General features: G+C 43.9%; 1 protein-coding gene across 4 annotated transcripts in view; it reads left to right on the top strand.

The window, feature by feature from the left end:
• LSM3 (LSM3 homolog, U6 small nuclear RNA and mRNA degradation associated) overlaps nucleotides 1–12298 on the top strand; it is a 63251-nt gene that overhangs the window by 6881 nt on the left and 44072 nt on the right. The window contains exon 4 of one of the 4 annotated variants that reach the window (XM_007093354.3): nucleotides 2391–2719. The exons of the other annotated variants lie outside the window; for them this stretch is intronic. Coding sequence (XP_007093416.1) covers nucleotides 2391–2471 — 81 coding nt within the window. The 3' untranslated portion in view covers nucleotides 2472–2719. Of the gene's footprint in view, nucleotides 1–2390; nucleotides 2720–12298 lie in introns of those variants that run through there. 4 annotated transcript variants of the gene reach the window in all.

Below are 12298 nucleotides of genomic sequence, written 5' to 3'. Positions count from 1 at the left end.
TGCAAATTTTGTTTCTCCTTCTGAACATGGGTTTTGAATTTTTTAACCTATGTGTCTCTTTTTCCCCTCAGAGGTGTGATGTCATTTAGTAACTAGGAGTCTGTAACAGTAATCAGTACAGCACCAAAGCTTGAGCTCTTCACAGATCTGGGCTCACATTTTTGCTACTAGTGGTTAGTTTCATGACCTTGAGCAAGTTATAGAAACTTCCTAAGCCTTAGGGGACCTCTTTTGTAAGATGACAGTAACTGTGCCTGCCTCCCAGGATTATAACAGGAGGCACTGAACTTGGTATGTGTAAAGCCATGGCATGTGGTGACTGGAAGCTGTCATGATTGTGGATCAGTCTGTGTCTCCAGTTTGTTTCCTTTTCTGAGCTTCACTCTTTCATACCCAGTATTCTAATTGAAAATATTTTCACATTGGATATTATCTTGAACTCAGTACATCTAAAAGTAAATTCCTTTCAAGGTGTTCTTCACCTTCAAAATGAGATCATTCTCAGTTCCCTATCCTCAGTGCATGATTTTCTGTTGTTTAGACCATAAATCTCAGAATTTTCTTGGACTTCTCTCTTTCAGTCACACTGATGAGTAACTAATTCAGTTGATTCTTCACGTTGATTCCAGTGTGTCATTACTGCATCTTGCTCTCTATGACAACTGTTACTAATATTTTTGTTCTCTCTGTCAGATCCACATGTGGTCACTTGTGGTATAGATTCCTAGAACCTGAAAAGGAGGAATTAATTACTACTGCCCCTCCCACAGCTATTATAGCGGAACAGGGACAGAATTTTCACCAAAAACAAACAAACAAAAAAAACCTGCCTTCGGAAAAGGGAAGAATGGAAACATACAGCAGAATCCCCTGGGGAGGTGTGAATGTTCCCTGTCCTAGGATTTGAAGTAATGGCTTTTAGGTCAAGTCTGTCCCATGTACTATTTGGGAGATACTTAGACCAAAAAAAAAAAAATTTTTTTTTCTTCTATTTATCTAGAATTCAAATGTAATTGAGCACTCTATATTTTTATTTGGTAAATCTGGCGACCCTAAATGGGGGCTTCAGCTTTCACAGCCAAGTACTTGCTTATGCTGGAAGACTGAAAAATAGTCAAAAGCTTTTTTAGCCAGGCTGTTTCTTTGCATGCAATTTCTTTAAAAGCTTAGGACTTTGTGTGCATCTGATCTGTTCATTTCCAATCAATTCTATGGGCCAGTAACCTCAACATTCTTGCCTACACATAGCCTATAGATGCCTTTATTTATTTTAGTTCCTTCCCACTGTTCTTCCCACCCTTAGGCCATTTGCTAAAGTAAATTTGGGTGGGAAAGCAGCACACTTAAACTAATTCTTGCCTCAGGGCTGAGTTTGTTTAACTGAGAAGGTTTGCTGGGCTTCAGTCTGCAAAGCTTTTGTGCCTGTTCACTGTCTATAGTTTGGGATCTAAAAACTGTTGGCTTTTCAAACCCTGTGAGTCCTATTTCTTGTGATCTCTGCTTGAAAACCAGCTAGTTCTTACCTGGGCTCATCTCTTACTGCCTTGCTGAATGTATCAGGTTAATAGCAACTAACATTTGGCTTGTTCCAACCTCTTTCCCTAGAACCTGTAGGTTAGGGAGGCCCTTGGGCTACCTTCCAAGCCTTTGCAAGCAACATTTTTACCTAATGTTTTCTTCAGGCATAAGAGGATTTCAAATATTTGTATTCCATTATCTGTTTCCTTACTGCCTAAGGCTCCACCTATAGGCTAGTGCCCCAAGGTATTCGTTCAGTAGTAGGACACAGGAGCTCAGTGAGCTCAGTAGTAGGACACAGGAGCAACATGTAGCGGCTCAGTACAGCAGCAGAATTTTATTTCTCACCCACATAACAGTCCTGAGTGGAGTTTTAGTTCAGCATGATAGCTTTCTTCCAGGTACTTAATCAAGGGCCCAGGCTTCCTCTGTCTTACAGCTCTGCCGTCTCCAGAGTTCATTATCTGAGTCCGGCTAGTCATGGGAGGAAGACCATAGAGGGGCATTCGTGGGAGGCTTATGGGTCAGTCAGTCACTTCTTTTCACTTCCCATTGGTCAAAACCTAGTCTCGGCTGCACCAGGTTGTAAGGAAGTGTGAGTAATGTAGTCTAGCTCTGTGGTAGGAAGAGGAGGAACGTGGGTTTTGGTGAATGCTCTAATCTTTGCCCCAATTATTGACATCCTGGAAAAGTAAACAGTTAATAAAGTGGTTCTTTGTGCTACAAAGGTAAGTGAGTGATGAGGTTTTTAAATCAGTTGTGTTATGATGCGTCTGTGTGGGTTTTGTTGTTGTCAGTTTCTCAAAAAATAAATAATACTACTACATACTTGTATAAATGTGTTGTGTTTTGTTTTTTTTTTCCTCTTCCAGTCAACAAAACGGAATATTCCGATGCTCTTTGTCCGGGGAGATGGTGTTGTTCTAGTTGCCCCTCCATTAAGAGTTGGCTGAAACAAAGAATTTATCGTGTTATGGAATATAGGAGACTTTGTATGATTGCCTCTTTAAATGTAGAAGACACTCAAAAGAGAAACCTGCGTTAATTTCGACATTAAGAAATGACCAAGGATTCTTGCACTCCTGAAATGAGTTGATTTGCAGATAACTCAAAAATTCTTAAGCTAAAGAGTATTTTTATTTTTTCCAACCCTTTCAATAAATGTGATCACCAAGATGCAGAACTCTTTTTTAGGAGTTGATTTGCTGTTGTTTTCTCAGACAGTTTCTGTTTTTTTTTTCCTTTAAATTGAATTTGATGTTTCCTTTTTTAATTTTTTTTAATGCGAACTCTTTAAAGTAAACACACATCTTACGTTGACTTTACTTGTATACACTCATCTGTGCATCTCCTAGGTTTGAGGCACCAGGTGGACCACTGAAAATTAGTTTTGCCAATATGCATACTTCCTTCAAATCCTCTGGGAAGGCAGTTCTTTAAACCAACAGTTGCAGGCCAGGGAGGTAGATAGAATAATGCATGTACAGGATGCCATAAGAGCACAAAAAAGAGTGCCCAAAGAACAGGGTGGGTGGGTGGTGGTGGTGGGACTGTGACATTGTAGATGTTAACACTGCCATGAATATGAAGCATGATTTCTGTTACTTCTGCTTGGTCCGATTTATCTCTAAGGTCAGGCTTCAGAGGTTATATACCTGTGTGGTTCAGCCTCGTCATATCTACCAATGCCACACATATTTAATGACTCACAGAACGTATTTCCACTCTTGGATCACGGGCCATTCGTGACGAGAGGTCTTCAGCAACATATCTCAGTAGCACAATAAAACACAGTGGCTTAAAAGCAAAGCTCTTTTTATTTCTAGCTTCAGTCAGTCAGCACTTAATGCTTGAAAGAGAGAGGAAAGTACATGTATGTGTGGCAGTTTCTCAGACTTTATTTAGACAGGACTTAGAACCTGATGTGCTCTACCAAGTAGGTTGTACCATTTTGAAATGTAGAAAGTCTGATGTGTGGATAGCTTGCCTGTGAATATGCTGAATGTGTTTGTTAGTCCATCATCAAGCACAATATGCTAACGTATGCACAGTATTTTCAGCCATGTGCAAGAAAGATGTTTCCGGTAAACACTGTAAAAAGGTTTCGTTTTCATTATTTATTGTACCTGTCCCTGCAAGTTAATGGAGAAGAGGAAGACGAGTGTGAGCAAGCTGCCAGGTTTTATCTTCTGTGAGGAGACAGGAGAGAACCTTCCTTCGCTTTTGCTCACCCCCACACTTTGTCCTTAGGTCTCAGTAGTCCCAGAGGGTAACCTGTTTACATCAACCCGTTCAATATTGGAAAAATAGGACCTGTGGTTCTGTGGTGGCGAATGGCAGATACTTTGGATCGCCGTTTCCAAGTAAAACTCTTGGCCTAGATGCTGCTGCTGGTGATACTGCACAGTAATGATTGCCATAAAGGGGCATCAGGCAGAAGCAGCTTGTATGTATATCCCTCTTCAATCCCTACAATAGCTCTTCAAACCAAAGCTCTGAGAGCTTGCATTGCTTGCCTGTGGCCCCACAGCTAGCACTAGACGGTGGGATGTGAATCTGCTGGACTCCTACCTGTGTGTGTGTGTGCCCATAAAACTGATGTGACATACAAATGTCCACTTAGCTCCTAGCTGTTAAGATACAGGAAGAAGGGCAATAAAAGATCAGCTGCAGGATAACCATTTGCACGTTACCAGACGGAGGAGGAGGAAGCAGGGTGGGTTTTGTGAGCCCTTCTGTGGTTTAGGCTACCTGCCTGGAGGGTTGGAGCTGGGACTCAGTCTGCACCCGGGCAGCTCAGGCAGCATCCTGCCACAGCCCTCCACGTCAAGGCTTCCTCTACAGGGCTGCACAGGGCTGCCCTCTGAGGGCTTATGCAGTCAGAGGGCACCTTGGAGCCATGCCTTGGACTCCTAGGCTGCACAGCACTTGGAGCTCCAGCCAGCTGGACAGCCGTGGTCACTGGAGCTGGTGATGAGGCTTCTGCAATGTGGTGTCACATAGCTCAAGCCGAGCCTCTTGACCATCTCCTTTGGAAGCCTCTCAAGCAGATGCCATACCTAGATCCCTGTCTTGGTGGTTTCCTGAAAGAGATTGTTATGAATTCTTGCCTCATACAAAGGAGGGTGGACTGACAAAATTTAGGATTACGCATTTCTCTTTCAGACAAAATGTGCCCAAACTGAAACCCAAGTAACTTGAGTATCTCAATTTAGACTAAAATCATCAGCTACAAATTTTCACACATCTCCAATAGTGACTTTTAAAGATCTACATAAACTCAAGGTATTATCTTTCTGTACACCAAGAGAGTAACTGGTTCCATACACCCTTTTATTATAAATAACACCTATTGCCCACAGTGTTCTTAGCCTGTAGCCAGAATGAGAGGAATGTTCCACTGTGAGCAATTGTCATCTGTAGAGCAATACTCCTCTGTATTGGACAGGGAAAGGAACTAAAAATTCCGGGATTCATCCTGGCAGGATCAAGAGGCTCAGTTGGTGTTTCTGTCACCCAGCTCCACTCAACTATGTGGGCAAGCCCTCCCCTGTAGCAGATCCAGGCTTAACAACCGACCTGCCAATGGCAGTGCTCTCCCTTGAGATTGGTTTGTGTGCTGGTCCCTGGCCAGTCATTAGGGCTATGAGAACGTAAGGCTCTGATTGGCCAGGCCTGAGCCACATGTCCCTCCTGAAACTAAGCCAGATTTTCCCCACCTGAGCCATATGGTCTGAGCTTGGGGTTTGGGGGGGGGGGGGGGGGAGTCGTTCTCTAAAGGGAACCAGAGGAAGGGGTGAGTGGGAACTGCAGACAAAAGGTGCCTGATATTGAACTTGGAGCCTCCTGGTTGATAGAAAACTCCTTTGATTTACTTGATTATTGGTAAAACTTCTTGAAACACACCTTATAGTGGAGACTGTATGATTTGAAGCCATTACTCTGGAATCTAGTTGGAGGTCCTGGAGAATCCCGAGGAGGAGTCAGTGTGGGTGGAGCTTAGACTTGTTCCCTGAGGGGGCCTGATGGCAGCTGGAGTCTCCTCTGGGAGTTAGGTATGGGACCTGCCACACAGGAAGGGATGAGGCTGAGAGTGGGTATTGGGGTTTGTGGAGCTCAGAGGCAGACAGGTTACTTGCTTGAGGTGAGTGAAGAACACTGAGCCCCACCAGACAAGTTCCTGCTTATGAGCAGGGATCGGGCACTCACCACCTCTGGCATGGGGCCTGGCCAAGAGTTTGTCCTCAGTAAATGCTGAGTGAGTAATTGAACCACAGGAAAACCAGTAACAACACTGTGGAGGGGCAAGTAGTACTTTTTCCTCCAGCTTTATGAAAATGTAATTGAAAAAATTACAAGACACTTAAAGCGTGCACTGTGGTGATTTATGTATAAGTTGTGAAAGGATTCTCACCACCTAGATAAGTAATATATCCATGACCTCACATATTTATCTTTTTTTTTTTTTGTAAGAACTTTTAAGTTCTACTGAGTCAAGTTTCAGTTATACAATGTCGTGTTATCAACTATAGCCACCATGTTTTACTTTAGATCCTCAGGCCTTACTCATCTTATACCTGAAAGTTTGTACTCTTACCAACCTCTCCCTGTTTCCCCCACCCCCAGCCCCTGCCAACCACCTTTCTATTATCTAAAGGTTTGACTTTTCTTTCTTTCTTTCTTTCTTTCTTTCTTTCTTTCTTTCTTTCTTTCTTTCTTTCTTTCTCTTTCTTTCTTTCTTTCTTTCTTTCCTTTTCTCTTTTCTTTTCTTTTCTTTTCTTTTCTCCTTTCAGGTTCCACATATAAGTGGTAGCCATGGAGTGTTTGTCTTTGGTGTATTTCACTTAGCGTAACTCCCCCAAGGTCCATCCATGTTGCAAATGACAAGATTTCCTTCTTATGGCTGAACAATATCCATACACACATGCATACACACCCATGTATTTACCCACACACTTCTTTATCCAAATGATACTTCCAAGGTGAACTTTGCACATTGTTTTCCAGATACTTGTGGTGTCTTCCCTATAAATTGGACAATGCTTCCCACTTTTCTGCCCTTCTAGCCATCTTGTCTCCATTACCATTTACCTGAGAATAGCGATATGTACTAGCTGTAGATACCTAACAGAAAACTAGCACCAAGAAATGAGGAAGCCAAAGCCAAGTGCTTTAAATTCCTTTTAGATCCATTGCTCACTCTTAATACCCAGAGCATGTAGATTCTTCTTTTCTTGGCTGCTTCTAGAAGCTTGCTAGGTGTGGAAGCAACACACCCCACTGTAGTTCCTGATACTGATTACTCCAAAGGAATTTTTTTTTTTTCTTGCCTCCCCTCCCACCCACCTACAGGACAGTGGGGATCTGGGCTCTGGGTGTTGACAGGACCTCCACAGTGTTGCCCTTGGTGAGTTGGAAAACGGACCATAAAGTCTGGAAGTGTGGAGTCATGAACCTGGCTTCAAATCCCAGCTGTGCCATGTACCAGCTGGGCAAATTACATCTGCCTTAAGGTCAGCAGTAAGGATTGGAAAGCATTTGTATAAACAGCCTAGGATAGTGTCTGGAATGTTACTGACACATCATGGGCACCAGTTGCACAAGTCACAGAAGTGGATGCAGTATTGGAGGCCAGTTCATCACTCATTCATCTTATTCCAAGTATCCCTGCTCTTTTTCTCCCTAAGTACTTTTTCAGGAGATGTGAAATAATTTAATTCAATCAATTAAAAATTGTGATCAAACATCTACTGAGTGCCAGGCCATGTAAATAGGGGACTGAACAAAACAAAGGGAATCCACAATGCTAAGTACTATGGACATGGAGGGTAAGGTGATGGGGCATGACAGCAGCAAGAGAGAAGGAGGAACACCAGAAGGGCTCAGGGAAAGTGTGTCCAAAGAAGTAACGTTTGAGCAGACATCTAAAGAGCTGGAGGGAGACGGTCCTGTTGGGAATTGGCAAAACAGCATTTGTCCAGGCAGTTGGAACTTGTGCAGAGGCTCTGAAGTAAGAGCAGTTTCACCCAGTCAAGGGTCAGCAAGGAGGCCAGTGAGCTAGAGGAGAGTGAGCCAAGGAGAGGAGGCCGGAGGGCCATCGGATCCCAGAGACCTCAGTGGTCCAGGTGTAAGTCAGCATCTTCATTGTACACGTGGGGAGGAAAAGGCCAAGCCAATCTAGTTCTAAAACCTAAATTGGAGCCACTTTGTGCTGCAGTCCCTGGAGTTATGCAAGGTGTAGTTTGTGTAGCTACACAGTCCCCTTACTTCTGATCACATGCTATTTCACTTCCTTTTTCTTTTACTTTTTTTCTTATAAAAAAAAAGTGTTTATTGGGATGGTTCCCACTCATCTTGGTTCAGAGTGCTGCCTCTGTCTGAAGGAGCCACCTTATGCAAGTTTTGCCTTTCCTCCTGTGGGCTGGCAGAGGACAGTGGAGCAGCTGCTGTTTGCGCCTGGCTACAGAGGGTGCTGACTGTATAGCCTGGCGGGCACTCCACATCCACGGAGCGCAGGAACAGGGGCTGTGCTTCGGGCGCTTCTTGTGCTTTTCTTCTCTCCTGCAGAGGGATGAAGGGGATCTTTGCATGAGGCAAGTTCTAGTGGGAGGTCATCCCTGCCGGAAAGGTCACTCCCCTTTGCAAAGGAAGGGCTCTTCCTTCTGAGTACCAGCTGCCATTTAGACCCAGCACGAGCTAGTATCCCATGTTCACCAAGGGCAAAAGAACTGCTCTCTTCCCCTCACTTGGGCTGGGTGGAAATGACACAGAGTTGGAAACCAAATGGTCAGGACTCAGCTTTCTCATCTCATGTTTGGTGAATTTTGGCAAGCCTCTCAGCCCTTTGGGGCTCAATTCCTCACCTGAAGGGAAATGCAGGGGTAAGTTTTACCCCTGCCAGGCTCGCGCTAGTAAAGCTGCTTCTAGCTCGGTGAGGGCACCTAAACTTATGCGTCTTCATTGTCAACACCAGGTGGCGCTGTGCTCTTTGCTTTTCAACTTGAAATTTTCCTTGGGTTTGCCATGTATATTAGTATTGGCCAGAAAAGTCTGTATCATTTATTTTCTTAAATCTAAACAGTTTGTGGAATTCCAGCCCAACAGTATCTGTTGCTGCCAGGAGCAAAGAAGAAAAGAAAACAACATGCTGTTTAGGCCCCAGGGAGCAAGTTGTAAGGTAAAATGCCCTTCTAATTGTGCCCACATCCTGTGGAGCTAAAAGGAGATTGTCGACAAGGCCACATTCCAGACTAGATGGCTTTTGTCAGCACTCTGTCCTTCGCGTGCAGTTGACTGGTGGCCGGAGAGCACTTTGGTCAGGGTTTGAGGCCGGATGCCGCCACTCCATAGAGCAGATTCGCTTACCTGCTCAAAGCCTCTTTGCAATGTCCTTTCAGTTCAGACCTGTTGTGGTGGGGCAAGGCCTGGGGTAATTCTGTTACTCATGAAAAGAGCCCGAGTTTGGAGTTCTGGAAGACTCTTGGTGACAGTATCTGAGAGCCAACAATTGTGTGTGCTAGGTAAAGAGTACAGATTTGGAGTCAAGAAACTTTGTGTTCATATTCCAGTACCACTACTTACTAGTTGAATAACAGACTCGGCCTCTCTGATCCTATTTCCTCCTCCATGAAATGGGGTTGGTGGCACTGCCCACCTGCTGCAGAAGGGCTGAGGCTTCCAAGGTGTCCTCGCTCGGGGCCTGGCATGCAGTAGGAGTTCACGTATCATTGTTTCATTTCATTAAACCAGCGGCTCCACATAATGTGCTTCCTTTCTCCTAACTGCCTTTCGGACCTCTGTGGTTGGTCCACAGTGCAAAAAGACCCCTTGTAAATACTTACCTGCCTTTATTATAAGGATCAAAGTCGTTCTTTAAGAGTCCATAGTTTCTGCCTTGCTGAGTCCATTACATTTAAAAACTAATCTTACTGATCTCTTCTCACATTGTTTTTCCTTTATGGCTTTTCCAGGCTGAGGATTGCTAGAAACTGGGTCAAATAAAAGCTAATCACGATAAGGGTTTGGAAATCGGGTGCGAAGGACTGGGGCGGGGGGCGGGGGGTGCTTCCCTTTAGCAGAGTCTAGACCCTCCTCGTCCTTGGTTCTCAAGACTGTTTTTCACAGTTCAACTTTAGGGTATAAGAGAAAAGAGTGGAACCAGCTCCGTGAACAAGGTCACCCAACAACATCACGAGATGATGACATCACTGTCAGCTCCTGCCCAGGAAAAACCCAGGGCTCAAATAACCGAGGGAAAGGGCAGGTCATCTCCATGGCAGGCTGACAGGGCTAGTTGCAGGCCACCACCAAATATCAGGCCTGGAAGTGTTGCTAAAAATTACCCAGGGGCCACACTGGCCTCTGCTCGGTTTGCCCTGGGCAGACTTGTTGCCCTCACATGCTCGGGACAACAGAATATCACCAACAGGTTTTTTTCCATTTCCTAGAAAAAGGTTACCAACTGCCAGAATCAAAATAGAATGTGAATCGTGTCACAGGAATCCTGTCCAATCCAAGCACACTCATATTGTGCAATGGCCTTGAGGGGATAGAGCAGATAAGCAAAATCTCCAAGTTATTATCACTTTGTTGGAATTGACATCTCAGAAGGCCTCTCGCCGTCCTCTCTCTGGAGGCTAGTTCTGTTTCTACAATGCTACGTGTCAAGTGAATCATGTTTTTAGTGCCCTAGAGGGACACTATTACTTAGGTCAACCTGATGCAAAACCCTCACGTCAAGAATCTTTGTGTTAAAATGAGTAGTTTTTCCCAACTTTGTTCATCTCCCAAGTTCATGGTTTTATACATTGTTCTTTTATCTTTTTGTCATTCTTGGCTTAAACTCTTTAGTATTCTTAATGGTATTATATAGTTTTTCCATATGGTAGTGAAATACCCACGGTAACTTTCCTGAAGAACAAATAACAAGTTAACAAATTGAAGAATTCAGTGCTTTGCAGATTTGTCTTTCACATGTATGATGAATATTATCCTTTTAAAAAATTGTGATAAAAAACATTAATATAAAATTTACCATCTTCACTTTTAAGCAGTAGTGTTAGGTGTATTCACATTATTCTGCAACATATATTAGTTTTCTTAAAGCACTCTTAGATGTCTTTTCAGTAATTAGAGATGTCCCCTATCAGCCAAGTCCTTCTCCCATGACATAAAACTTTATTACTGTGCCTAAACTTACCTTTCAAGGATTTCAAAGCCTTGAACAGTAATTCTAAACAAAATCCATGGACAGTACTTAAAATATGTGTGGGGGGGGGAGGGGAGGGGGGCGGCACTTAGAGAAACCTGTGAAGCCATTTCATACTTTGTCACAATCCAAACTCCTTTGGGTAGAACGGCCTGGCCGGAGATCTGGCCTCAAGACTGTTGGATGAGGGTCATAATTAAGGCATTCGGGTCACATCATCCTTCCTCAAAGACTCCAGTGGCTTCCCTTTCCACCATAGAAACCTTTACACGCCTGACCCATCTCATCCCCTTCTAATCCCATCCCTGCCTATCTCTCTGACCTCATCTCCTTCTGCCCAGCCACACTGGCCTGCCTCCTTGATGGCCCTCAGAAATGTCAAGGGGCACCTGGGTGGCTTAGTTGGTTAAGTGGCCGACTTTGGCTTAGATCATGATCCAGGTTTCATGAGTTCTACCCCTACATCAGGCTCTCTGCTGTCAGTGCAGAGCCCGCTTTGGATCCTCTGTCTCCCTCTCTTTCTCTACCCCCTTCCCCGCATGCTCTCTCTCCCTCTAACTCTTAAAAATAAATAATAAACATTTTTAAAAATGTCAAGCTCATTCCTTCTTAAAGGTTTTGTGTTCCTTCCTCCAACAATCTTCTCGACTCGTGCTGAGCAGTAGACCACGTACAGAACTCATAACATTCTAAATGTCCAGGCCACATCCTATACCAATTAAATCATAATCTTTGGGGGCTTAAGGATCAGTACTGAAAAACAAAGAACAAAAACAAAACAACCTGGGAATTCCAATGCGTAGCCACCTTTGGGAACAAATGTCCTAAATTAGTAGTTCTCAAAGTGTCCCAGGTCAGCACTAGTAGCATCAGCTGGGAACTTGTTAGAAATGCAAATTCTCAATCCCCACTTCAGGAACGAGAAACCTGGAGAGTAGAGCCCAGGAATACTTATTTTAACAAGCCCTGCAGGTGATTCCAATGCATGCCTCAGTTTGAGAACCATTGCCCTACATTCTTGGAGCTCAAGATGTGGCTTATGGACCAGCTGTGTCAGCATCACCTGGAAGCTTGTTAGAAAAGCTGAATTTCTGATACCATCCCAGCTCATAACCTGACCAACGGGATCAGAATCTGTACTTTTAATGTTATCCCCAGTGACTCATAGGCATGTTAAAATTTGAGAAGCCTTCTAGCTCTATCCCCTGAGAGAGTCTAGAAGCAATAACACGGGTAGCAGCAGCCCACCTGGCACCTACATCTTGGATTCCAAATACCATTTAATATCGATGGGAACTGGGCTCACTGGAGAGAAGGCTGATTCCAGGGCTAGTGCCAGGAAAGTGCAAGATAGGCCTGAAATACCTAGTGCCAGAAAGCAAGGGTATTCTTGAAGGATGATGGGACATGTCAGAAAGACAAAGGGGTCAGTTTAAAAGGCCTCCCACTGGCCAAATCTGAGAAGAATCTGATAATAGTGGATTATAACCCGTTGAATAAAATAAAAACTGATGAGTTTGTAGTGTTATAAATAAATAGATTATCATATAAATAAGTGAGAGAGAAAGAAAA

Source organism: Panthera tigris, chromosome A2, assembly GCF_018350195.1.
Source record: "Panthera tigris isolate Pti1 chromosome A2, P.tigris_Pti1_mat1.1, whole genome shotgun sequence".
NCBI classification, from domain to species: domain Eukaryota; kingdom Metazoa; phylum Chordata; class Mammalia; order Carnivora; family Felidae; genus Panthera; species Panthera tigris.
The sequence above is the reverse complement of the archived record's forward strand: the minus strand, read 5'-3'. Positions and strand labels throughout refer to the sequence as shown.